Source organism: Vollenhovia emeryi, unplaced genomic scaffold, assembly GCF_000949405.1.
Source record: "Vollenhovia emeryi isolate VEMERY1.0 unplaced genomic scaffold, V.emery_V1.0 DF939303.1, whole genome shotgun sequence".
NCBI classification, from domain to species: domain Eukaryota; kingdom Metazoa; phylum Arthropoda; class Insecta; order Hymenoptera; family Formicidae; genus Vollenhovia; species Vollenhovia emeryi.
The window spans coordinates 152,438-179,151 of record NW_011967063.1 but is presented as its reverse complement, the minus strand read 5'-3'; the positions used below and the strand labels follow the sequence as shown (position 1 = coordinate 179,151).

Here is a 26,714-nt window from a genome sequence, read left to right as displayed (position 1 = left end):
CCTAATCAATCCGAGTCAGCAATTGCTAGTCTGATTCGGCCTATACGTAGTGTGATACGGGCTTAACATATAAAGTGATTAGTTATGGTAGGATCCTCGGTTCGATCCCCGTCCTGCATATCTTGCCGTTAAGGTAAATTTTAAAAACTCAGCGTTTGAAAAAGTTTAAGCGCCTAGAGTTGAATTTCCACGTTCAATTAAGCATGAATTTCAAGGAATTTGTAGAAATATCAGCTGATATAACCTAACGGTTGAGAAAAAGGGTAAACTTAAAAAAAAGAAATGTTGCTTCTTCTGACACAGAGAATTGTACTGTGCTTTCCATTGCGCGAATTGTGACACATCCGATATACATATGTATATGAATTTACTATATACATGTACATGTGTTCAAATTTATTTAGAATTATTTTCTAATATAAATAAACTTTATGTAGATTTCTTATTACATTTACCACTTCACGATACCTTTTACGATATCTAAAGAGTTTGTATAAATCATCAGTATACTTCTCCTGCTTTCAATTTTTTTACGTGACTTTTAAATTTAAACATTCGAATTAATTGCTAAGTATTTCGTGTCCGTTATTTTCGTCAAATTACTCTCCATGGGAAATTCGCGTCCAGCGCGTGCAAAATATTACTAACTTCTTTCTATGCGATGCTCCTAACGATCACTATTGTGAAGTGCTTAAGTGGAGCTGAATTACAATATCGAGAATTTTATTATTGTCTCGCCTCGAGATATGTGATACAAAGTACATACAAAGGATTTGATGAGCCTCTTCAAATCATTAATCTCTTAAACTTCATCCGTATTCATTCTTTTTCATTAATTTTCTTCACGGTGACTCAGTTAGCGTTATCCGCGATTATATTACTGACATGTCTATTTTCTTATATTGTATTCGAAGTTGCAATTATTGATGTTCATATATTGTTCACATCGCAACGATGTTACAATACCATCAAATTTATTCCATCAAGCTTTCACGGATTTTAAAATTATTTGAATTATCCGTGAAAATAACGAGAACAAGAATAAAGGAATATTTTATGCCAGTGCATGATTAACCAATTAGAATTTGCCAATTGCGTCGTTTAGCAATTTTTCTACATAACGAGAACAGTGTGTCATTTTATTTTGTATATTGTTTTCTGCATTTTGATTCCAAAAGCATTCGTTAAAGCTGTGATATCGAATGTTGAAATTAGACAGGTTCGCTTTTATCGCCACTGCAGTCGTCAATGTCGCTATCATCGAGATTCTACTGCGATAACTTGATAATACGAGTGAAAACGATATAGAAATATAATCAGTTACGTGTTTCTCGAAGCTCAGCTCCCAAACGAAACGCCGGTTTTTTCACAAGTTCTTTTCTCAACGTGAACATTCTTTTTTTAAGTGTATCACACAAAGAAACTCCTTTAAATAATATTTTACTATATCTTTATCGAACTCACGCAAAATCTTTATTGAGAACTTCCGCATGCAGATAGATAGCGACATTAAATTCGACATGCATCTGAAGAAATCTAATGTAAAGACAAGGATTTTTGGGTGGTTGTGCCATTTAATGGCTAGTAACAGTATTATCACCTTATCGCTGCTTTGCAAGCGGCAATTATGAATTACCTTTTAAGGTTGAGACACACCGTTCCTCCATCTTCCAGAGTCGTTTGTAGGGCGTGACGTAGGTAACGTGAGACCCGGTGGGGTTGTACGATTCATTGTTTACATGATGCCCAACGTAATGCTCTCCAACGCACTCTGATGTTGCGCAATGACGCTGCTGTTGTTGATGATGATGATGATGATGACGATCATGATGATGCCCGCACGCGCCATCGTCGCAAGCGGCGTCGAAGTGCTACGCGCAGGGCACCTCGAATTGATGTCAGTGAACAAATTGGTGATGCGTCTCGTAATGGGGCTGATGGTGCAGTGGCGGCGTACCGCCGCTCACCGGCGCCGTCTGATGCGCGTGCAACTCCTGGGGCACGGTGCTGGGGCTATACTGCTGGGAGTCGACGATGACGCTGGTGTAGCCCGCCGACGAGACCTCCATATGATGGTGATGGGGATGCTTCACCGTTCCGTTGCCGTTGCTGTGGTGAACCTGAGGGTGGCCCTGCTGGTAACCGTCGTGGTGCTGAAGTGCCGCGGCGTTATAGCTCTCGTTGTTGTTGAAACCGCAGTTCGGGTACATGATTACGCCGCCAGCCTCGTTCAGTGTCGTCGACGACGTCGAGTCCGCCGGCATGTGATGATGATGATGGTATCCCGATGGCAGCAGAGAATTCGTCAAGTGCACGTCCAGACCGTCGGTGCTACCGCAGGAACTCGAGGATGTCGAGTAAGGTCGCTTCTGTTGGCCGCTCTGAGGACTGTGCTGTTGCTGCTGCTGCTGCTGCTGCTGCTGCTGCTGCTCGAGAGTCGTCAAAGAGGTCGCACTCTGATGTAGCAGGTGCTGAGGATGCTGCCGTTTCTGCTGGTTGTTCTGTGGGCTGTGCTGCTGAATAGTCAGGGACGTGGCGTGATGCAGAAGGTGCTGATGGTGCGTGTCTTGTTGGTGCTGCAGGGTGTTTACGGGGTCTTGGTGGGGGTCTCGAGATTACAAAATAGAGGGTTAAAATCGAATAAATTGTGTTATCCTTATTTATGGGAGTAATGAAAGATTACACAGGTCAACACGAATCTTGACTTTGATAAGAGAGTATGAAATTTCGATAGATTTATCGATAAGTTAGACAAAAAAAAATATATGGCCTGAAAAAGTTTGCTTTTGTATCCAGGAGAACGGTTGATCAATATTTTAGAAAATCCATAGTTTAAATTTTTATCAACTTTTAATATCAAATCAAATTACAAAAATTACAAAATAATAGAAAAAAGTTTAAAAGTGAACCCTATTACTTTTTCTTTCATGTTTATAAGTACTTTCTCTCACTAAACCCCAAATGTAGTCCCCCATCATATTTTCGTTGTAATGGCCCTGATAACGGTGTTCGAAGTCCATGATGTCTTGATGAAAACGTTCTCCTTGTTCTTCTGAATACGCCCCCATGTTGTTTTCAAATTTATCTAAATGAGCATGCAGCATATGTACTTTTAGAGACATTCTGCAGCCCATAGGGTTTGTCTAAATTCCGAACAGGGCATTTAAAATAAGCTTCGTAGGCTTCACAAAGCTTTTCACATCCGTTTAAATAAAATTTTATATCTTGTACTTTAATAAATGTACCACATATATAACAAAATGCATTAGCATCATATTTACACTTTCTAGACGACATTTTAACCTCTTTGAGTCTTCTACAAAACAGTTAATTGTTGTTTATCACTTAAGTGACATCTGTAGACGCTGTGTGACAGTTACGCCATCTTTATTTTTTCGCGGTATTTTTAAAAACATCAGAACTATTGAATACTCTTTTTTAATATGATAACTCAAGAAAAAGGATTTATTATCATAACTACCACAAAAGCAAACTTTTTAAGGAATATGGGTATTTTTCCTTTATTTTAAAACATAATGAATAGAAAATTCATAAAATAAATTTTAGAACAAAGACAATTTTTTTTTGTAGAGTTGTGTTATTGGCCTCACAAAAGTCTTTCATCACTCCTGATGGATATTTTCACATCGTCCGTGTAAAGTATACTGTTATATCTGATTGTTATACAATAACATTTCACTTTCTAAAAGTCAATCAGCAAATTACCACTGAAAAATTGCAGTGGTATACTTATAACTGTAAATCACTGACTATTCACTGTTTTCAATGATAATCCACTGATTGGCTTTCAGAGAGCGGAGATGAATATGTACGGAAATAGCATAAAATTTTCCTGTCAGAAAAAAAGCGTCCGGAGAAATCGCGTCCCTCGTTCAATCTTTATTATATTGTATATTTTGGTATTTAATAATTTTCTATAATTTGTAAAACTGGTTTAATTCGCTCATCTCTGAACGCAAATGAATTTCCAAGATATAAAAACCAACAGTAAAACTCACCACTGTATTGGTAAAACAAGTCCGGATAGTAAGTGCTGTCCTCGTGGGCTGCACCATTGATGCTGTGCGGCGTGTACGGCGAGGACGACAGGTAGTGGCTGTGATTGGTCGAACCCACCATGTACTCCGAGTTGGGATAGCCGGAACTGTCGGCGTAATCGGTATCGGGTGGCTCCTTGGTTCTGCTACGATAAGAAGGCGGGCTCGGGCTGTGATTGTCCAGGTCGCCAATCGTGACGGGCGTCGACACGGGAGCGCTCGGCGGATTTCCCGGGCTCGAGCAGGACGACTTCTGCTCGCAGTCCAGGATCAGGCCCGTAGAATCGGTGGCCGTCAAGACGTAGTTCACGGACACGATGCAATGCGGGCGCGAGCTTCGCGAATTATGCACGATCGTCATGTACGACTGCATCCACACCCATCCGCCGGTTTTCGTCAGAAACCTGTAGTACCTCGTTGTCGCCTGACCTTTGCGCAACACTGTCAACAAGGCAATGGTGCCCACCAACTATTAGCGAAGAATTGTTAGAATTGCATTGCGCCCGAGGTAAAAGTTTACGATGCACAATCGCGTTGTATTAATGAACGATAAATCAACAACTTAACAGGATTTTACAAAACCGATGTACGAGAGAAAACCGAACGTCAGCCTTAGCTTAGCGCTGCTATCTCTGATGATGGCGCTAGGATGAAAAATGAGCGAAAACAAAAATTACCCGGGGCTGAAAAGGAAAAAGTTTTAATAATTCAAGAAAGATTGCGTCTTCCGTTTGCGGCTCCTTGAGAAAAATCCTAGTTATCTATCCCGGCGTCGCACGCGCAAAAAAAACCGAGCGGAATGACATTTGCGCAATCCTCAGGCGCAGACATTAGCGGCATTATGTCAGACTCCCTTCGAGTCGCGCTCGTGAAACTGCGAGTCTGTTCAAACAGTGATAGCAGTAACAGCCTCCTACCTCGCTCACACCTCTCGCTAAACCTCCCTCGCTTCTACCCCGCTCGGCGCTCTTATCGTCACTCTCTCCTCCCCCCTTTTCCCCTCTCTCTTTCTCATTCTCTTTCGCGCGTATAGACGCACGCCCAGCAGCCGTCTCTTTTCGTCGGCGCGCTGTGGCAACGTTGTTCAATCAATAATGTACACCCTAGGTGCACCACGTGTCCACATACTTAGAATAAGCGCGCGTGACGGCGCTCCAAGGAGAGAGGAAAAATGAAAAAGAGTGGAAATACGTGGCGCGCGAGTGGCACGAGGTAAGATCAAAGGATGTTTCGTAAGGGCGTCGCGTCGGTGAGTTAAGCAGCGTCAGCTACTCTCCGTCCGCAAAGGGCTTATCCTCATCGACGTATCGCGTCGACGTCGTTTGAGAGAATCCGCGCGCCGGACCGTCGGTCAACGGAGAAACTGTCGAGGGAAAATATTTTCGAGCGTTTGTATGTTTGCGATGTTATTATTCAGACGAAAATAGGTGACCTTTAAGACGGGAAAAACACGAGCGAAAACGTAAGAGCATAATCTGCTGGGAGCAGAGGAGAAATGCTGCGGCTGGTATATTTGCACTTTACATAAGAGGAAACGAAGGAATCTCTTTTTATTAATAAATATCTCGGTAAACATATTCATATTGATATGCAACGAAACAGCACAGCAAAGCTGAGGCTCACGAGATACACCTGAAATTTGTTAAATAGCCGGGGAGGAGAGAATGAAATTAAATGAAATTGTGTTTAAAGGAGCGTAAATAAGTAGACGATACAGAGCTACACATTAAAGTGGCTCCTGCATAAACAGACCAAAAGTAGAAAAATTGAAATTTGACTCTGTACAGTTGCAAGTTTTATCTGTCATTACGCAAGAAACCTCCTTAAATTGACAAGATAAAGTTAAACGCTCTATGTTCTATTACTAAACAAATGGCTATAAATGCCAGCGTATGTCAGCGTATTAATGAAATCATCTGCACCCACAGAAAAAATTTCCGGATCCAATGCTATTACACTTGAATGTATCATAAAATAGGATCGATATAGCACCAATCATATTTATTATAGAGATAGGAATATTTTAATCTTATATGAAAAATTCTAAAATCTGGAATAAAATGATAGTGTCGTCTTTTAGCGAATATCACGGAATATCACCGACTTCGTGCGTTGTAAGATGGAGGGAAAAGTTATTTTAAACGCAAGAATATATAAACTTACATTAATATAAGTTACTCTCGTCTCAACATAGTAAGTCAATCTTTTTTAATTCAACAGAGGAGAATAAGAATTATTGATTTTATTTTGATATTGTCTTAGTTTTATACTAAATGAGGTGGTGAGAAATACAAATGCGTCAAGGAGATTTTTTGTCTCGGTAACAGGAATCCTTTCCGAGGGTGTGTTAATACGAGTTGCATCTAGTAACACAATGAAACACTTACGAACATGATGAGAGTGTCGCAGCTGCAGAATGTCGCATCCGTGCACATAATGGTACAACGTTTTCTCGATAAGGTCTGGCGGATCGTAGCCTGTTAATTGAGCCACTCTGCAATAAAATGCAAAACATCACACATTTATGGTACCGCGATTCTAACACGCTTACGTCAAAGAGCTCGTACATCAATATATTTTCTCCAAGGAGAATCATTGAAGTTTTTTCGGGAGTGTGGTTTTTTATTTAATTGAAATATCAATTTCTTTTTATTCTCGCTTCAATACAATTTTGACGTAAAGGGACGCACGTATTTTGTGTGAAACGCCACCGCGGTTATTCCCCGTGCAGCTCGCAACATCCGATATCACAGAGCGTTCCAACGCGGTGATACAGTCCGAGAGGCCACAGAGATAGGTCCGCTGATCGCTTTCCGCGGATCGGGGCTTGTTTTCGCCGGGATTTACGGTGCGAGCGTCGCGAGTTTGCACAATCCGCGCGAGCCGATTCCGATCGACGGTATGTATAAAATTTCATCGCGCGCTTCTATCGGCGTTATATTTATACTACGTCACGTGTTCGTTCCCAGTGCGAGCGAGCGGGTGCGTAGGGCTCGCCGGGACCGCCGGTGGTGGATATTTATTTGCCGTGGATGGAGAGGAAAAAAAAAGAGGATACGCGGCAGAGAGCGCGGTAACACGAAACTGATTTTAATGGCCGTATCCCTCTCAACCGGGGGCACTGCGCGGGCTCTCCATCGAAATATTAATGGCGCAATACGACACCCAACTATAATTACATTGGAAATAAATAATCCACTGTGTCCCGGTGCTCGAGTCAACACTGCTCGCTTCCTCTAGCAGCGCAAGGAGATCCGGCCTCAGGAAAAAGTTTTGCTTAAGATATAGTTTGCTCTTGCCGAGACTATATAAACTTACACACAAACCTAGATATAATAATGTTTTTGTATTTGATTAATTTTAGTTTTACACTGTGCTAAACTGTGTCTCTGTGCTAAACACATAATTTTAAACGCAATTCTCTTAGTATTTGTTTTAAATGAGGGACTTTCACGTTTAGAGGCAAATAATTTCCTAGTTTCTATTTATTTCTCTTGCGACTAATGACAGAGAAACAAGAGGGATGGCGCGTAGTCCGTGCAAGAGCGATCGACTTAAACAACAAAGTTGTACATCAAAGTTGTTGTTCAACAGCAAAGTTGTACATCACTAAATATATATGTTAAACTGTAACAATACAAAAATGTATACGATTATTATAGACTAATTATGCAAAATCGAAACTATTGTATTAAATATACTTTCTATTTTATATTTAAAAAAAATGGGTATTTATTAAAACAATTATGTAGAATACTGAAAGTCTTCCTTTTAAATATGAACTCACAAAATTTTATACGTATGGTTTTGTCTCTAACACTTATTCGAATGCTCGTTTGAATCATTTGAATAAATAAAATAAAAGCACAGAACAGATGATTCACTTTGCACAAGTAGCAAATAACAAAAATGTAAGACACTTACCTTACGATTTCTCTGCTGTTGCCCGATGCCGCCTAAGCCTGCTCCTCCTCTCAGATTTTCTTGTTGCACTGACACAACACTCGCGAAAATCGATCGCGCGAAATTTCGGACACTCCCGTACGCGATGTAAAATACCGTGAAATGCAGTAAGCGACGTTCTTTACCTCCTGCCCGTTCGAATTGCGAAGAACGACAGAGCAAATTACGCCGTGAACGTCGAAGTCGCACAGATTTCTCTCCCCGAAAATGAAACAGATTACACGAAATCGATAGATAGTTAAAAGCGCGTAAACGAGATGTAACCGCGACAAAGTACCACGGTTTACATTCATGTTTTAGATGAGTTGGTCTCGTGAAATATCTATATACACGTTGATAAAGAGCCGTCGCTTCAACATGCAATTCGTTTCTCATTACAAGTTTTAGAATCTTAATAATTAATCGAGTAACGTTACTTGTCACTGATAAAGGTGTACAAATCAATAGTGTTTTATCCCTACATTCTTCGCGATTGAGTCTTGGAAACCGGTAACGTAAAAATAATATCACGCACGGAACAACTCTCGCTGCTGTCTGCCAGCTCGACGTTCGGCGAGCGAGTGATAAGTACGGAATTTTCCATTACGTAGATGAGCCAACGAATTCTCAACACAAAAACGAACGTTTTTTTGTTGTTTTTCACTCGGCGCGGTATTGTACGACGATTAAGCGGGCCAACGAATTCTCAACGTTTTTTTGTTGTTTTTCACTCGGCGCGATGACGTAGGATGTTTTTGCGTACCATCATTGTACCTAAAGGTCGCCGCGCTCTCACTCGCTCGCCGAATGTCGAGCCGGCAAACAGTGGCGCGAGTCGCTCCGTGCGTGATATTATTTTTGCGTTGTCGGTTTCCAAGACTCGATCGTGAAGAATGTAAGGATAAAACGCTATTGATTTGGACTCCTTTATCAGTGACAAGTAACGCTACTAGATTAATTATTAAGTTTCTACAACTTGTAATGAGAAACGAATTGCGCGTTGAGGCGACGGCTCTTTATTAATTAACGTGTACATGGATATTTTACGAGACTAACTCATCTAAAATATGAAAGTAAACCGTGGTACGTTGTCGCGGTTACATTTCGTTTACACACCGCACTTTTAACTATCTATCGATTTCGTGTAATCTGTTCCATTTTCGGGAAGAGAGAGAGATATTTGTGCGACTTCGGCGTTCGCGCTGTAATTCGTTCTGTCGTTCTTCGCAACTCGAACGGGCAGGAAGTAAAGAACGTCGCTTACTGCATTTCACGATATTTTACATCGCGTACGGGAGTGTCCGAAATTTCGCGCGATCGATTTTTGCGAGTGTGTGAGTGTAAGTGCATCAAGAAAATGTAAGAGGAGGAGCAGGCTTAGGCGGCATCGGGCAACGGCAGAGAAATCGTAAGGTAAGTGTCTTAAACCTTTGTTATTTGCTACTTGTGCAAAATAAAGCATCTGTTCTGTGCTTTTATTTTATTTATTCTAATGATTCGAACGTGGATTCGAATAAGTGTTAGAGACAAAACCATACGTATAAAATTTTGTGAGTTCATATTTAAAAGGAAGACTTTCAGTATTCTATATAATTATTTTAATAAATACCTATTTTCAAAAATATTAAATATAAAGTATATTTAATACAATAGTCTGGATTTTACATAATTAGTCTATAATAATTAATCGTATACATTTTTGTATTGTTACAGTTTAACCTATATAGTTAGCGATGTACAACTTTGCTGTTGCGAACCGTATCAGTGAGTGACAAATTACTTTTTATTTTAAATTGACGTTGCGCATACAATTACTTCTTCGCATGTATACAAATTCTTAAAAATATACAATGCTCGACCACAAACTGCGCGCGCGAAGCGCGCGTTTTATCGTTTCTAGTACAGAAGAAAACGTGATGGCGACTTTGTTAAAAATAGACGTGGGAAATTTCATAAATATTTATATCTACAAAATATAGGTCTAAATATATACATACATAAGCAAAATCTTACCTTGCATCGAGGAATATGAGCTTCAGGTCGAGTGAAGCCCGAAACATGAACATGTTTTGATGCAATTTAATCTCGGTTATGGAACTTGTCGGCAGTGAGTGGCCGACTGCCATTAGACCGACGTTACGGATGCACCGTCCAACACCGTCCTCATATTCCGAGCCGATGGGAGCCTCCACGATGCATTTTAAATAGCCGGAACAGTGTATGACCTGAAACATCGAAACGAAAAGATCGCCCATGTTACGCCTTTTTCACGAAATTTCTAATTCTACATCTTCCAAATTAGATTATATATCTCCCAAATTTGACAACACGTGAAATTTTCACATCTGATAACTTTTTACACGATTCTCATTTTTATTTGAAAAAGCTTCTATTCTTGAATTATTTACGTATAAAATTATTATTATTATAGAAGTGATAAAAATAACAATATTCCTCATAAAAAACCCTAAATTTACGTTCAACTAGAATTCCATTTCAATACTTTTTAATACTGATTAAAATCATCTTGAGAAGGGGTGGGACTAGAGAAACTGGTGCTCGCACCAGTGACATTTATTTAAGAAAATCTTTAGAAAGGAATACATTTTATTACTTTGTTAATATTCTCTTTTCACTTGCCGTCCTAATAAATTCGTGTAGTGCGTAACACGTCGTCATTGCATGCGCACTCGCGATTCGAGATGCATTCACGTTATTCCTTGACCGAACGCGTAAAGTGTGATACTCGAGTAAGATTCCCTCGCGGCTGAAGTACGGACGTTCGCGCGGAACAACACGGCAAATTAACAATTCCTGCTTAATTGAATGACTGCTGAGGCGATGCGAAAAAAGCCTCACCGAACGTCACGCTCCGGTCTCGAGTGCCGGGCGAATTTGTGAAGCAAATAGGCCCCTTATTATGCCCGCGTTGCATACATCACCTCATATGCAATTCCGGTGCATCGGCGTGCGTCGCGGCGCGAGAGGGACTCGAAGGGAGTTAAAGAAGAGTGGAGTTCGACACGAGGGCGGTCGACTGCTTTTAATCTCACCCCGGTAGCGGACTCACGCGCGTCTGACCGAACAAAGCGAGCTGAGTCTCGACAGGCTTATTAAAATGTCAAAATGATGCGTGTGCAACGAATTACGCATCCGCGATGCACTCAAATTTACTTTAAATTGTGCTTTTAAGGCGGGGACAGACACGGGCGGATTGCATCGTAAAATCAAGGCTAATTTAACGAGACTTAATAATATTTCTCAAGAGGTATCGATATCGCTCTCAGATGACACTGGGGGCAGGTTCTCTCCTCGTTCTCACTCGAATTTCACGCAATCGTTAATCCGGATATTTCCGCTCGCGCGTCGATAAAAGAAAAGCCAACTACAATCCGCCTTTGTGCGTGTAAGTACCATAGGGATAAGTTCGCCCTACAGCAAGCGCCCAAAACTCTCTCGGTTGATCTAACAGCTCGCAGGGGTTGCATTCATGACTACGCTCGTCGTCATTGGGGATCTTTATGCGCGATTTCGTCGAGGGTTACCGTCATCCGTCGTGCTACGGCTTGAACGAGCTATTTGTCGAACATTTTCCTCCGCGAGGACTGCCTTCCTCGGTTAGCAAGTGCAAGGTATATCGCAGGTCCCTTCACCTTCTCTCGTCACCTCCCTCCGTCCCAGAACAATAGCGACGTCGTTATTGCCCGAGCATATGTCGAAAGTTTAGCGATATCCACCCCGGGGTGGTTAATACGAGCAGTTTTACTCGATTGCGGAAAATTAAGGCCGTTCATAAATCGGGATTAGCGTCCGTACGCGATTTCTCGCATTTACACGGCGGATTGCATAAATCTGATTAATAGTTTCGACAGTGTAACATACTGGCTGAAAATTGATCCTTGCCGCACACATATTTGCAGCTTGTTCGTGAAAGCGAGTGGCGGAAAGATTTTTTTTTATTTGATCGCGGAACATTTCCTACTTTTGCTCGATACGTTTTTATCTTTATTACAATATTAATTAATAAAATTATAATACTAAAGTTATAATATACGTGCAATTCAAAACTTATTTCAATCGTGAGTGACGTGTTATCCTTAAGAAAATTTTTGATCGAGCGTCAAAATGTACTCGCGTAATAGTAACACAATCATTGGAAGAAATGTGTGCTATCCCCGAGAACGTTTCGAGCATATTGACGCGTTTATTATATTATATATACGCGGCGGCAAGGATCAATTTCAGCCAGTATGTTACACTGTCGAAACTATTAATCAGATTTATCTTTACTTTTTCTTAATTACCTTGTATCCTTCCGTGACAAGACCCGCGTTCCTTTTCGCCAGGATGCACTTCATTCTGAGGAGAAAGGCACGTTCCAATTCTATCTCACCTCGCGAATTCGGTGGCGGGAATGTGAAGCCCGCGAGATCCGCAGGGCTCTGCGGAAGATTCAGCACGGAAACCATCTCGTTGCGATCTTCCGGATAAATGTACTCGTAGATGCTGTTTCCCGTTAATTCCACCTGCACATATGAACGGCCTCCGTCAATAGTTTCCGAATAAACGCGGACTTCCATTGCCTGGCGTGGCAACGTAACATGCACACGCTCTGATAATATGACACACACAACATATAACAACGCAATTGTGCGCGAGAAATTCGATTATTAAAATTGAATTATTTCTAATAAAAGAGGGGATATCTCCCACCTGTGACAAACCTAAGTGTACGCTAGCTGTCTCGCTTATGTACATAATTTTCCCGTCCGGTGCCACAACGAAGATAAAGCCGTCCAGTGTCTGCAGTCAGAAATAGTCCGTTATCACAGTGTCAACCTACGACTCACGTGAGTGTTTTTGAGCCGTAATTAAATTTGCAAATTTTCCGCTTGTAGAAAATTGTACTCTAAATCTACATTTGCCTCATAAATCAATGAAAGTATGAACGATCACTCACTTGCAAAAGATGTGAACCGAGTTCCTTGATGGCGGCCTCTAAGGGATTGTTGGGCGGCGGTACGGCACCCCACTCGTCTCCGAGACCTGAAAAATTAATCAATCATTGAATCAATCCTCTGCCTTTAATATCGAGTGTGAGCACACATCTGTTTGAAGGTGTACACTTTCTCTCGGTAAAATGTCTTGCGTTTGCCGCAATACACATCGTGTGTGAGACAACTTTTGCTGAATTTACACTTTTCAAATTGCTGTAACAATAACTGACATTTCCACAAGTAATTGACGTTCCGTAAAGGAAGATTTTTTTTTGTACATACAGACCTTTTAACTTAAAATATGAAATCTGAAAATTTTCAATATTTATACAAAAAAAGAAAAAAAAGAATACAAACGCTAGCCTGAACCTGATCTTATTCTTGTCTTCAATCTGATATGAATATGTTATCATGGCGATGTTTCAATGCACTATAGATAATCGCATCTACAATCACGTATCTGCGCATTAATTATGGCGCGCAGTAGGGTTATTCTCCTAGTGAGATTTAGCAAAGAACAAGCATCTGTTGAATTCGCCTTCTTCGATTTCCGACAGTGAAATTGCGTTGGCAAGCACTGTCGGAAATCAAGAGATTAAGAGATACACAAAGTAAAGAAAATTACTTTGAAATTATCGAAACGTATAAAAATACGCAACAAAATAAGGAACTGATACCTAATTGATAACAAATTATTCTCTTGTACGCAAGTAGACTTCAGTTTAGTCGCTCGCATCACGTGCTACATATGTACGTGTTCATAGTCGAGTACGACGTTTCAGACCTCGTGTGCCCTAGCGCATATTTCTTTCGAGTTTGATATTCCTTGGAAGAATCGTCGATCATGCTGTTTCAATACACGACACGTGTCAGATTTTACGATCTTTATTATGTCAAGGTACAATAGCGTACGTTTGATAGACAGCTCGATCCATCTCGAAGAAAGAAATAGTCTCGGTTCAAAATCCCCCGCTATCGCCGTGTTACATCCAGATTACATCATTCGGAATTCAATGTAACAAACATAGGGCGCAAGATAGAACGCGAGGAATCGTCAAAAATGGATTTATCGAGATCTGATGTAACGTCGATATTATTTTCAAAGATTATTGGTGGAGAAATTGTCATAGTAAACCACAATTGGTAAACCATATAGCGTCTCATTTAACATTGATCGATTCCCGACGGTTGTTTTGGATTGTAAAGGGTTAATCTTGCGAGAATAATCGACGGCGATGAGCCTCTCGAGAAATTTCACGCTCGCTTTTCGACGAAACGCGCCCTTAAAAGCGTCGCCGTGAGGACGCCGCGTCTCTTTTTCCCCGAGAATAAAGACGGGGACGGCCGTTCTAGAGGGATGCAGCCACTTGAAATTCAATTCGCCGATGCCGCGAGAGGGGGAATCGAACTGGGGGAGGCCATTGTAACACTATAACGGCCCCCATGCTTTGCTTACAAAGCGTTGGGGACTAACAATGCATTAAGTGCGCAATCACATCCATCTCATCCGATACTATTTGCCCTTTGCGCGTAAGAGTCCGGTTGCTAAATTCATACCAGCCCTATAACAACTGGTGAAGATAAAAAAAAGGCGTTGATCCGCGGCTACGCTCAATTACTGCAATTTGGATGAAGCGTAATCGTTCTGCCGGTTTTAGATTGATTTCGATAAGCAGCTGGCATTATCATACGCCGATAAATGTATTGTTATATATGCGATTAATATAAAAGACCGAATTACAACAAATAAAAGTAAGATTTTCCAAATGGGTATATTCGTTACCATGAGGAAAGACGGCTCTCATCTTGAGATAACTGGTGGTTAGTCTGATGATGCTGGCCTTGTCCAGTTGCGTAGTAATGGCGGCCGGAAGTGGTAGTAGCTTCGCCAGTTCCAAAAACTCCTGATTCTCCTTAACGCGGCGCGACCGCGCTGCGTTTTTGCTTTTCTCTTTCATCACGATCTCCTGCAAACCACCAGACGTGGTGGAGCTAGCGATGCCGTTCGAATTGTTGTTGTTATGATGATATTGATGAGGAGGAAGTGGAGGCGGGCTCAGATCCAGTGTGTCTGAAAGAGGACTGCTGTCTGCAAATAGAAAGAATTTTCATTTTACATGCATATTTGTGTGTAACGCAAAAATAAAAATTTGTATTTTATTAACGCAATATAATAACTTATAGCTATAATTATTGTATAGAAATGAACGAGTAGACAGCTTTGTGCAGTTTGTTTAGCAGCATTTAATTTTTAGACTTCTTTAGACTAATTTTAGACTTTATTTTAAAACTTCATTACATGTTAATTAAATTCTTACTTAATCTTGATTTGTCTTCCTATTGATTTGATTATTTGTTGAGAAAGTTCTAAGAATTTTGAAAATTTTAAGGACTTTGAATTTCTAAAATTAACAAATATTATATTTGTATCTAAACGAATATACAGTATATTGTGCTTCTTAAGTCTGGAAAATCCTTACAACTTTGTCACTAAATAATGAAGTATGTACGAAGACTAATTAAAATTAAATTAAATTAAAATTTACTTGTAATTAAATTCTAAAATAGTTGAGAAATTATAAAGGTTGCTAATATTATACAGGGTGTGCCTAAACTGGTAAAAAATATTGTAACATTTTAAGACGAAATTTCTAATGTGAAAATGTCGAACTGCGCGCGAAATTCTAGCCTCAATATTTTCGTATTAGAATTTTCATCTTAAAATGTTACAAAGTACTTGTCATTAAAATATTTGTCACCAATGCAGGTACACTCTGTATATATAAATTGCATGTACAATAATTTGTCAGCAAATTAACAAAAGTTGAAATACGTAATTATTTGTAAAATTAAACAAGTGGCGTATTTATTTTAATGCACAATATTTTCCGAAAAAAATTTGACGTCACATTCTTGATGAAAATTGAGGGAAGGAAACTCGTAATTCCTCGATGTTATCGCGCGTGTGTACGCACGTCGTTCTTAAGGATGGAACTTAATACGTCAAGAGTGGCATTAAGGGTTCACGTGCGCGACCGACGGGGGGTGGGGACTAGGCATGCGCGACCTACGTGCGTGCATGCAAAATCGATGCAGCAATATCGCGAATTGCACAAACGACAGCATAAAGTAGTCGCGCTATCAGCATACCCGGCTGAATTAACTTAACTCCGCTACGCGGCTGACTACGCGGAGTTCGAGCTCCACGCCCGCCATAATCGCAATTCATCGTCATCGTTAATGTCGCCGGCGGGAATGCCGAAGTAACACCCGATACCCCGGCACTGCCGATAATCCGGTCGAAATATATGGGCGTTTGCCCGTCCTGTCCTCGTGTTACGCACAGAATGCTCCAAAGTTGTCACACCGTCCTCGCAATTCTAGGACGCCACCCTATCTACCTATGTTCGCCATCTATCTTCGCTAATAGATAGCACTTGCCATTAAATATCGTCACTAGAAAATTTTATATCATGAACTATGAAATATATCTGACATCGCGAATATTTATGTATTGTAATTATTTATTATTTCTAAAATGACGCGAAATAATGTTTTCCTACCTAGCTGTTATACCGACGTGTCGGGCAATGCTGTAAAAATTTCATACAGCTTTTTACGCTTCGTGCATAACTCGCCCTGGATAACGGGGTGTGCCATTGGCTCCGTAGAGATCGGAATTTTGCAGGCGCAATTATTTGTCTTGCAATATTGGCGGTCGTGACTTTATTTCGAAATCACGTCCGAAGCTTTCAAGCCGAATTACATTTTTCCCAGATGAAATAGAACCGTCTCTATGGACACGTCCCATATAATCCGTAGAATTGAGGCACTACGAATTTTTTTTTAATTTCCCACAAAACTTTGCGGGCACGTGACGAATTTCGAAATTATAAATCGGCAAAAAGAAAACTTACACTCGAAGAGCCTGCACTGTCACGTTACGTATCTCCGCGAACTCATATCTATTTAAAATAGGAGGTCACGATTCAATTATTATATGTACATACGACCGGCTGTAAAAACGATTTGTTTTCCAGAATATTCGAACATACATGAATTTTTCGAAATGCTGCTCACGTTACAAAAAATTTAATTTATTTATTTACTTGGATTGGAACGGTGAGAGTAGCAAAAGATACGTGTTATTCTCTCATATAACAACAACGAGGTGAGAAACTTCGCTTGATGTGATGACTAGAAAATTTGAGAAAAATTTTTTAACGCATATTAATTGTAAATAATTTTCATCTAATTATTCTACGAAGATCAATTTCTCGCAGTAGTGCGCACCACGTGTTTCAAACGTCGCACAAAATGGCGACGGTCGGGAGCGTACTCTAATTTGCACCCGCGATAATCCTCAAAAATAATTCTTGAGATTCGATCACAAAGTGGGAGCCACTCATTCTTGGAGTGCGGCGTCACTTTTCCTCGGATTTCGTTTCCAACGGTCCGCAGTTTTTCCGATAACGCAATGGGCGCGAACAAATGTTTCTACGTGGCTTTCGCGAGTGTGCCAAAAAAGAATAATAGACGTTAAGATATGTGCATTGTGCACGCGCGTGTGTGTGTATGCGTGCGCGCGTCTTGGAAATAATTCTTCCTAGTAGCGAAATAATGTACATGCAAATTCGTCGCTACATTGCGTATGTTTCCGTTTGGCATTTTCCTAATAATCAATGATCGTGGTTGTTTATTATGAGTTATCCTAAAATATGAGTTATCGTACTCATAACTTGCGCGTTTCATAAATCAGTGAGAGGACGAGATTAGAATTTTAAGGTAAATTTCTTCGTTAAAAAGAGAGATATGTGGAAATAATGCGTAGTAATATTTTTGTTATAATTTTATAATACTTTCTCGCGGAGAAAACTCGTTCCGTCACTTCCTTTATCAGGTTTTAAAGCTTACTGGATGTTTTATTAATTGAATAATCCATTTCATGCGTGTTAATTGTAGGCAGAAAGATCGTTGAAACTCACTATTGTATTTTGTCCCGAAATAACAATTTACGTCAGGTGGAAATTTCGTGTAAAATAATTTCTACAAAACATGGAATTGGATAAGTAACATTATCCTAGAGAATTGTCGAAATTATGTTCGAAAGATCGATTTTTCTACTTCAATAAAAGTCTTCATTTATAAATATTGAGGAATATCGTTACGTATACAGTCGTCGTCGTTACGTATATAGAAAATCTTCATTCTATATACGTAGAGAGAGAGAGAGAGAGGGGGGGGGGGGGAAGAGAGAGAGAAGACAGAGTAATGACTTTTCTAAAATAAACAGAAAGACAGAGCGCATTTTTCGCGCTTGATAAGATACTTATCCAAGGGAAATCGAGAGATATTGAGCGTCGGTCGGAACCGTCACGAATGCAGAGATAGAGCGGTAAAAAAATGCATTATTCAAGCGAATTTCCATTCGAGAGAAGTCCGGGTAGCTACATCGTTAGGTTGCTCTCTCGCCGGCGCTTTAATGACGGTTTGCTCCCTTTGCTTTCGTTTCTTATAACGAGGAGCTTCAACGTCGTCGTTACGCGGCATTCGCGCAGTATCACCTCGCGAACGACGTCGCGGTCAAAATCCCTTTCGCATCGACCGCGCGTGTTGGAGAACACTCGAGAAATTCACTCCGGCTACCGATTTAAAGCGTGGGATATTTTTACGAGACTTAATTTCATATGAACCTCCACGTTTCACAGGCACTATACTTTGCGCGCGCGCGTGTCCGTGTTCACAGGAAAAATTCAACGCGTAATATTATAATAATTGCCCCGTTTGTAAAGTGCAAATTTAACCAAAAATGTTCCTGAGTGTTTACTGTTTCCTCTCACTTCTTTAGTCTGTATGGGAATGGGTACTTCCCAACGACATATATTATACTAGATAAGAAATATGCACCCACAGAAAAAATTTCTGGATCCAATGCTATTACACTTTAATGTATAAAATAGAATCGATATAGCGCCAATCATATTTATTATAGAGAAAGGAATATTTTAATCTTAAATGAAAAATTCTAAAATCTAGAATAAAATAATAGTATGTATCGTTTTTTGTCGAATATCGCGGTGCCAATTTCGTGCGTTGTAAGATAAAGAGGAAATTTATTCTAAACGCAAGAATATATAAACTTACATTTATATAAGTTACTCTTGTCTCAATATAGTATGTTAATCTTTTTCAATTCGATAGAGAAGAATAAGAATTATCGATTTTATTTTGATATTGTCTTATTTTTATACTAAATAAGGTTGTGAGAAATATAAATGCGTCAAAAATATTTTTTGTCTCGGTAACAGAAATCCTTTCTGAAGATGTGGCGACTGCAAGAGTCGCTATAAATGTTAGAGTGAAAAAGCAGTAGCAAATGAACTACATATCTCTATCTCGAATTTTCGGTTTCTCTCCTTCACCGGGGAAAACCCAGCATTGAGCTTTTTTCCAATGTCTTTCAAAAGCTCATCCATTTTTCTCAAGGTAATTAATGAACACCTTTGACATCTTTGACAAAGGTCGGACTCGATAGTACACAGAGAGAAAGGTTTCTTTGGATTTAGTATTCCTATTTATTTGGTTGAAATTTGTTTCATTAAAACAATATATGCTTATACGAAACATTATATGTTTTGAATAAGAATTTTGTTGTTTTATTCAAACAACCTGTATTATTTGATAGAAAAAACACTATTATTTGAAGTAATATCTTTCAATGAAATAATTATATTATTTGGCCAGGCGCTTATAAAGTTTGGTGCTAGATGGCCGCCGAACTCGTAAGTAAAATCGCGGCAGCTATGATATACATATAAGCGACCGCATCAGCAGACGCAGTTTAATCATTTAATGGTCTATTTTTTATTATGGCTGAACAGAGTGTACTAATTCAGTGTTTATCTTTCTTCTTTTAATGAAGGGAAAATTCTAATGTAGAGGGAGAAAGATGTATGCATATACATTTGTTTCACATATTTTTTATCAAACGATAATGCTGTTTGAATGAAACAATAATATCGTTTAGATTAAAGAGAATAATCATATTTGTTGAAACAACAATTGGTTTGTTTGGACTATTCCAAAAGATAAATTTCTTTGAATCTAATAAAATTTATTAAATTCGAAGAAACCGTTCTCTCTGTGTACACTGATAAAAATCAATACGAATTTACAAAGGAATTTACTCGTACCTTCCTGTTTCCCTTCTTGTCTCCAAATTTTAATATAACGATCACTTTCCGGGACATCCGACTTGTTTTGGCATTTATTGATCGGTGCCATGCTGCCGATGGTGATACGACGATGTACAAACTTAAAAAGGAGATCCGCACGTCGTGCATCGCGCGCTAAACTCAACTAAGCTGCATTTAATTCGAACGTTGGCGTCTCTCTTGACGGCGAACCAATGTCGTCTTTCTGCTTTGCCTTATTCTTGCTCATCCCGACCAACGCTGTTTCCTGCGATGGGATAGGTAAGCTGCGAGAGGCACCACCCTTATTTTAAACTCCACCCTTAGCAGGGTCAGCCCGGGGAAGGGTCAGGAACACTCCAGTAGTGTGCGTACACGTATGAATGTATGTGTTCCCTTAGAAAAACTGAAAGAGCGGATGATGCCTAGAGCACAATGGTCATAAAACGTTTCTACTAGAAATTTATACTATATAGCAAGAGTTACCCGTTTCACCTCTGCCTAAGCAATGAAAGCCTATAATTTACGATAATGAAACTAAATTGACCAAACATTTTTATAAAATGTAATTACATTTATTCTTCCGCGTGTATTATAAAAGACACACACACACGCACGTATATATATTTTGTAATACGTGCGGAAGAAATGTAATTACATTTTATAATAATAAAATTACGTTCCCACAGTGTAAGATAACAGTTACATACTCGTATAGGAAAAAACAATCTGGGTTTTCCCCAACACTTTTCGTGTTTATACTTACGTATAATGTGAATCATAAACCTCTTTTTTTTTATAAAGAAACGACCCATCCGCAGGTAGAAAGAGATTTGTAACTGTTTCTTAATTGTTTCATTTTCTTAAGCGCTGCCCTCTTGTTAATCTAAGAACTGTAACGTATGGACTCGCCACCAATAATATCAAAATCACATTGATGAATATTAACTTGCCGTTCATTAAGTCTCGCGTCGCTCGGCACGCCGGAATGTTCGCAACGCGCGCAAAGAGAATCGCATCTTCTGATTCATCAATCAGCGCTTCCCGACAATCGCGCGTTGCTCTTCATTTGTCAAAATCGTCCGCGGATTTTTACAGATATCTATTACACACCATTACGACTATAATCGATATCCGCGGTATAGTAAGTAAGCGCGGCGAGAGAGGACGGGGCAATCCAATTTGCGACCGCCGGTATCTGTCCCCGTCGTCCAATTAACGGATCTTTCTTCTAATCTCATGGATTCACCTGGCGCCCGCCCGGATAAATCCCGGGCCTTTTTGCACGGATAAAAGAGAAACTGAGGAGGGACGGCGCGGGAAGAATGACGTGCAATTATCTAGGTACGTCGATCGCGCTGTATGTGTGTCGATAGCGTCGAGTCCCCGCGATATATCAAGCGAGAAACGGTGTATTACAACGGTGTATTCGATAACGATTATCAATACTGTTGTATATATATATATATATATATATATATATATCTATCGAGGTAGACAAAAAATTCCAGCTGAAAGAACTCCTCGCGCACGAGAAGCTAATGGACCGTTAGAAAAAATGACGCCCATATAATTCTCTTCCAAAATCTTCCTCTTTTTAAATCTACGTAGAATGCAACACGTTCATATGTTCGTATGTGCAGTAACTGTAAGAGAAGCGTTACATCTCGTTTAAAATTCCAAGTGATTTTACCTCTCAGTTACTAGACAAAAGTTAATACAACTGTCTAGTAACCGCTCAAAAAATGACGTTTCTACCAGGGTTACGTTACATGACATTACGATAAAACGTTTCGCGACAGAATGAAGTGCGAATGTCCGGTGGCACCACGTGACGCGTGACGCCAAAGCGAGAAAAAATTTGGCCACAAATCTCACGAAAACGTTGGGCGCGGCGGAAGCGGAGAGAAACGGAGAGCGAGAGAGAGCCGCCTGTAACTTGTTATCTTTATCGCGGCATTTCTTATGGAAATTCCTCGAGGAGGGAAGTAAATGGCGACGGCGCAACCGGCGGGGAGGCGCATTATGTAGATCGCGCGGAGAGGCTCCCCCGAGCCGTCGTGTCGCGCGGCGAAATCGCCGGAGGTTCCTCGCGCGCGCGGGGTGGAGAGGACCCGCGCGCCGACGCGACGTACGTCCGGGTACTTTTCGCGCAAATACGAGGAGGGGCTGTCCGCGCGAAACAGGCAGAGATAATATTTGCCGGGATTTGCACGCGTGCCCGGCCGGCCGGCCGTTATTTTCGTATCGTAATGCCGCGCCGCGTCCTACCCTCTGGCCGTCGCGCGGGATGAGGCCGCGCGCCCGTGAGAAATGACACATCCGCACGCGCGCGCCGCGTCTCTATTCTGCGAGCGCCGGAACAGGGTAAATAGGTGTTACGCGCCCCCGCACCGGTGAATCGCGCCAGTGTTATCCGAATTAGAGAGACTACGTGCTTTGCCACCCGCTATTGTCTGCAGCGCTCCGTAAATTCCCATTACGCGATGCGGGCTCCATCGACCCCCTTCTCTATCCTATATTACACGCATGCTTGTCTTTCTTTTCACCTTTTATTTTCAAGACAGTTCTAGCGGCGAGTGGCCGCCGGTTCTCGACGAGACAAGTCGAAAGCGATCGCAACTGTTCGCTCTATATTCGCTTGACTGGTCAGTTTATTTATTTGGACGCGCAAGAAACAGCCGTGGATTGTCCCCCTCTTTCACCGTGCTCCGTTTTAATTGATTCGACGCGACTCCGGTTGGCTTCAAATTAAAATAAAATCGCAGAGAATTGTTGCTCGACAATTCAGAGTTTCAAGAATGGAACTTCATTATGGAATTTATCTATATTATTTTATTGTCAGCTCGCCCAGTGCTAAGCGGAAGGATCTTTATTCATTAAACGCTCTAGGACAAGTCCCCTAAAGCGTTAGACAAGCTACGCCGGAAAAATAATTACAAGTGAGAAAGAACTTTTGTATAATAAACAATTAGAATGTAGAAAAAAGTATAATAAAAAATTAGAGAGAGAGAGAAAGAAGAAATGCATCCGGTTGGCGTTTCTGAACGCACATTAGTAATCGTTGGTTATTGATGGTAAGGGATCGACCAATCACAGCCGAATGTAAGAGTCGACTTCTTTTTTGTTCCGAGAGAGGGAAAAACGCCTTTACGCGTACCATCAGGCCGGTCCTGGATGGTTATGCCGGACTCTCCCGTGAAGCAGGAATACCAGCTAAAAAACCCTCTCTTCGGACCATCCTCCGCACTATAAACGAGTCGCCCCCGGGGTCCCACCTGCAGAGGCATTCTTCAGAAGACGTAAGGGTCGACTGCGATTGGACAAATTTCTTACGGTTTTATGCCTACTATCCCTACTGTATTTTCGGTCTTACAAATTCTCGCTCTCGAGCGTGAACAAGTTTTACAGAATCAGGCAGGGATCGTATTCCGTCTCGCCCCCTTGTGCAGCACAAAATAGTCAGATCCCACTCCTCAGGTCGAGCCAAATCGTAAAATAAAAATCGTCGATCGTCGCCGGCAAATGTTCAAGTTACGACCTACAGCAACTTTCGCGCGTTAAAATGCGCAGGCACACGCGACACCGCCGCGTCGTACAATCGCTGAATGGGGTTTCGGCCCCGGGTCGAATCTCTCAGCCGAATCGGGGATGATGAATCGCGCGCGCGCCCCCGTGGTCCCGCGGCGCCCCTATCTTTTCGCCGGATCACCGAGACGGGGGCGTATATCCCGAGAAATGCCCCGCATCGCTGATACAAGAATGGGCGACGCCATAGCCGAAAATGTAGGTGAGACCGAGGTTAAGCCCCAGCAGAGTTGCAAGCTCGCGCTCGCTCGCGTTGCATTCAGCCGGTCACGCACGAAAACGATCGGATCGCTTCCTGCCGAGGCTGCTACCGCTATGCTGCGCTACCAGTAAACTCCAACGCAGCAGGATGGATTTGCGTTAACTTGTCTTTTCATGGATTCAGAGAACCGCATATTTCTCCGCACACCTGAGACTGTTTGCACAAAGACACTTTTCAAAAATTCTCGATTGAAAAATGTCCCTGCAGTTTTTCATCTCGGGTCCATTATCCCCGATTCAGTTTTTACCTCGGCGTAGTCTGTTACTGGAAAATATTCTCACGTACGGCACAGCGGCCACTTTTCAAATTGATTTATACAACGTGAAAACGCGAACAAGTGTATACTATGTATTACGTATATATTTTATTTTCCGTGTACGTTTCGAAGCTTGGAAATTGTCCTTCACCTTCCAATGCTTCGGTTCAAGAATTTTTTATTTGCGTCTACGCATTTTACCGACAAGTTTGAAAAGGCAATTCTATATAATATATACGACAACTAACATAAATAACTGCAAGATTTTAATTGATATTTTATTCTATCAATTACATATATGTTATTTTTTTCGTAAATCCTGTATTCAACGATGTCCATATTTCTCCGATCTGTTATTCTAATATGGATTTAAACAAACTTTGACGAAATTAACGATCTTCTTTATCGCGCTTTACGAAATTGCATTGCGAACACACGTAATCCGTTCCAAAACTCGCTTTAATTTGACTGATGCATTTTCAAAAAATTTAGACTCATTCACTGGAAAAAAAATTTCTTCACTACCGTAAGTAATCATAGTTTGCTAAAGAGATTCTGCTGCCAAAACTATAAATTTCTAAACCGCAGCAAACGGTTTGCTGTCGCACCTAACGCAATAGGCACAGTGGCAAAACATTAGATGTCATAACCAAATAGTTGCTGTCCACATTTTACAATTGAAATTTAGATGCCACGTGCAGTTTTCAGCTACGACAGCTACATTTTGCTTCCCGTGTTGTTTTCAATATTGTTAAATTAGCCCACGCTATTAAAACACTTTGTGATAATGATACACATTCGTATACATAGTCCACCTCAATGTACGATACGCCGTCTCGGCCTCGTTAACCCCATTTTGATTTCTGTCGTCGACATCGATGACATAAGATCACCGGGACGGCGCGGCGGCCCAAATTATTAGCATACTGCGTGCCTCGGCATACAGGGCGAAGTTTATGCCGAAAATACGCCGCGCCGTTAGCCGTCGTAGCTGTCGCGCTAAAAGAACAAACAACCGAATCGCCAGATTTCATCCCCCGCCGTCGTCTCGATCGAGCGCGCCGGCGGGATAACCGATTTGTCGCCGGTCGTACGACAATATGGAGTGTTCGCGTCGGCTTTAAGAGACGTCCGCGCGAGAGCGTTCGCCAGATGTGCTGACACCTGCATTAATTTAACACATATTTTCAAGAGTATTCCACGTCACTTTGTATTATTTGGATTAATTAATTATTTTAAAAAAACCGAAATCAATATTGTGAAAGTACAATGCCATTTTTCGTATAATAAAAATATGATTGGTATGTTTAATTTAATTTATGATACAATCGAACGTTTCGGCTCCGCTTTGAGTCCGTTTATTATTGTGTTGCGTTAATTGTATCATAAACTACACTTTGTATTATTTGCATTAATTAATTATTCAAAAAACCGAAATCAATAAGAGCGTGAGAGTACAATACGATTGTTCATATAATAAAAATATGATTGGTGCGTTTAATTTAATTTATGATACAATCTACGCAATCGAACGTTTCGGCTCCGCTTTGAGTCCGTTTATTGTTACGTTAATTGTATCATACACTAAATACGTTGTACTTTCATGTCCTTATTAATTTCCGTTTTTTAAACGTTAACGTCCTTATAATGTTTTTGTTAATTAATTATTCGTTGAACGGCTAGACAACGACCTGCCACGATTCGTAATTGCGCTAATCGAGACTGGAGGGTTGTCATGAAATGGAAGAACAATTAAGCGACAAACGCAGACCGCTTTATGGCCTGGAAAATATTTTTCATTCATCAATTTCAGGCTGGAAGGTTTCGAGAGAGATTTCGAATTATTAAATGTTAATGGATTTTACGGTTGACAAACGCTTCGAATAGAAAGACAACAGAGTGCGGTTCCTCCATTAAATTTATGAATGGATTTTACCGTAACAGAATTTTAATCTCAGATTTAATTACCGGGATAGTTGACGCTGAGTATTAAGGAGACGCGAATAGGGTCACCGGCTAATTACATTCCTGCAGGGGATAAAATCGATTCCGAGATCGAGAGATATATACATATAACATAATCGCAACGGAGCGCGCGGTTTCCGACGCAGAAAACCTCTTTCTAGAGTCTCTTCCGACGGGGGCCCCCCCTCGATTCGTTACTTTCTCACAGACAACTGTCCAGGATATGCGTATCACATGACGATTCACAACATATACGCTGATAATTCTATCGTTCTTGTCGCGCGGCGCATTCCTTAGACAGATAATTTCGTCTGCATTCGAGTTGCACTCGCGTGTACTCGCGCGTGGAGCGCGCCCGGCCCTCGGCGATACCAGGAACCGCGTTCATCTCGGCCGACTCGCCGTGTTTTTCTTGTATTATGCTGACCACGTATGATCCCAAGAGACGATGTG

General features: G+C 40.9%; 1 protein-coding gene across 2 annotated transcripts in view; it reads right to left on the bottom strand.

The window, feature by feature from the left end:
* LOC105558948 (single-minded homolog 2) overlaps positions 1-26,714 on the bottom strand; it is a 50,005-nt gene continuing 23,291 nt past the window's right edge. For both annotated transcript variants that reach the window (XM_012006916.1, XM_012006915.1), the window contains exons 2-9: positions 14,781-15,086; positions 12,961-13,046; positions 12,714-12,803; positions 12,305-12,526; positions 10,014-10,225; positions 6,446-6,552; positions 4,020-4,499; positions 1-2,608 (exon numbers count right to left, since the gene is read on the bottom strand). In XM_012006916.1, coding sequence (XP_011862306.1) covers positions 1,899-2,608; positions 4,020-4,499; positions 6,446-6,552; positions 10,014-10,225; positions 12,305-12,526; positions 12,714-12,803; positions 12,961-13,046; positions 14,781-14,955 — 2,082 coding nt within the window. In that variant the 5' untranslated portion in view covers positions 14,956-15,086 and the 3' untranslated portion in view covers positions 1-1,898. The remainder of the gene's footprint in view (positions 2,609-4,019; positions 4,500-6,445; positions 6,553-10,013; positions 10,226-12,304; positions 12,527-12,713; positions 12,804-12,960; positions 13,047-14,780; positions 15,087-26,714) is intronic.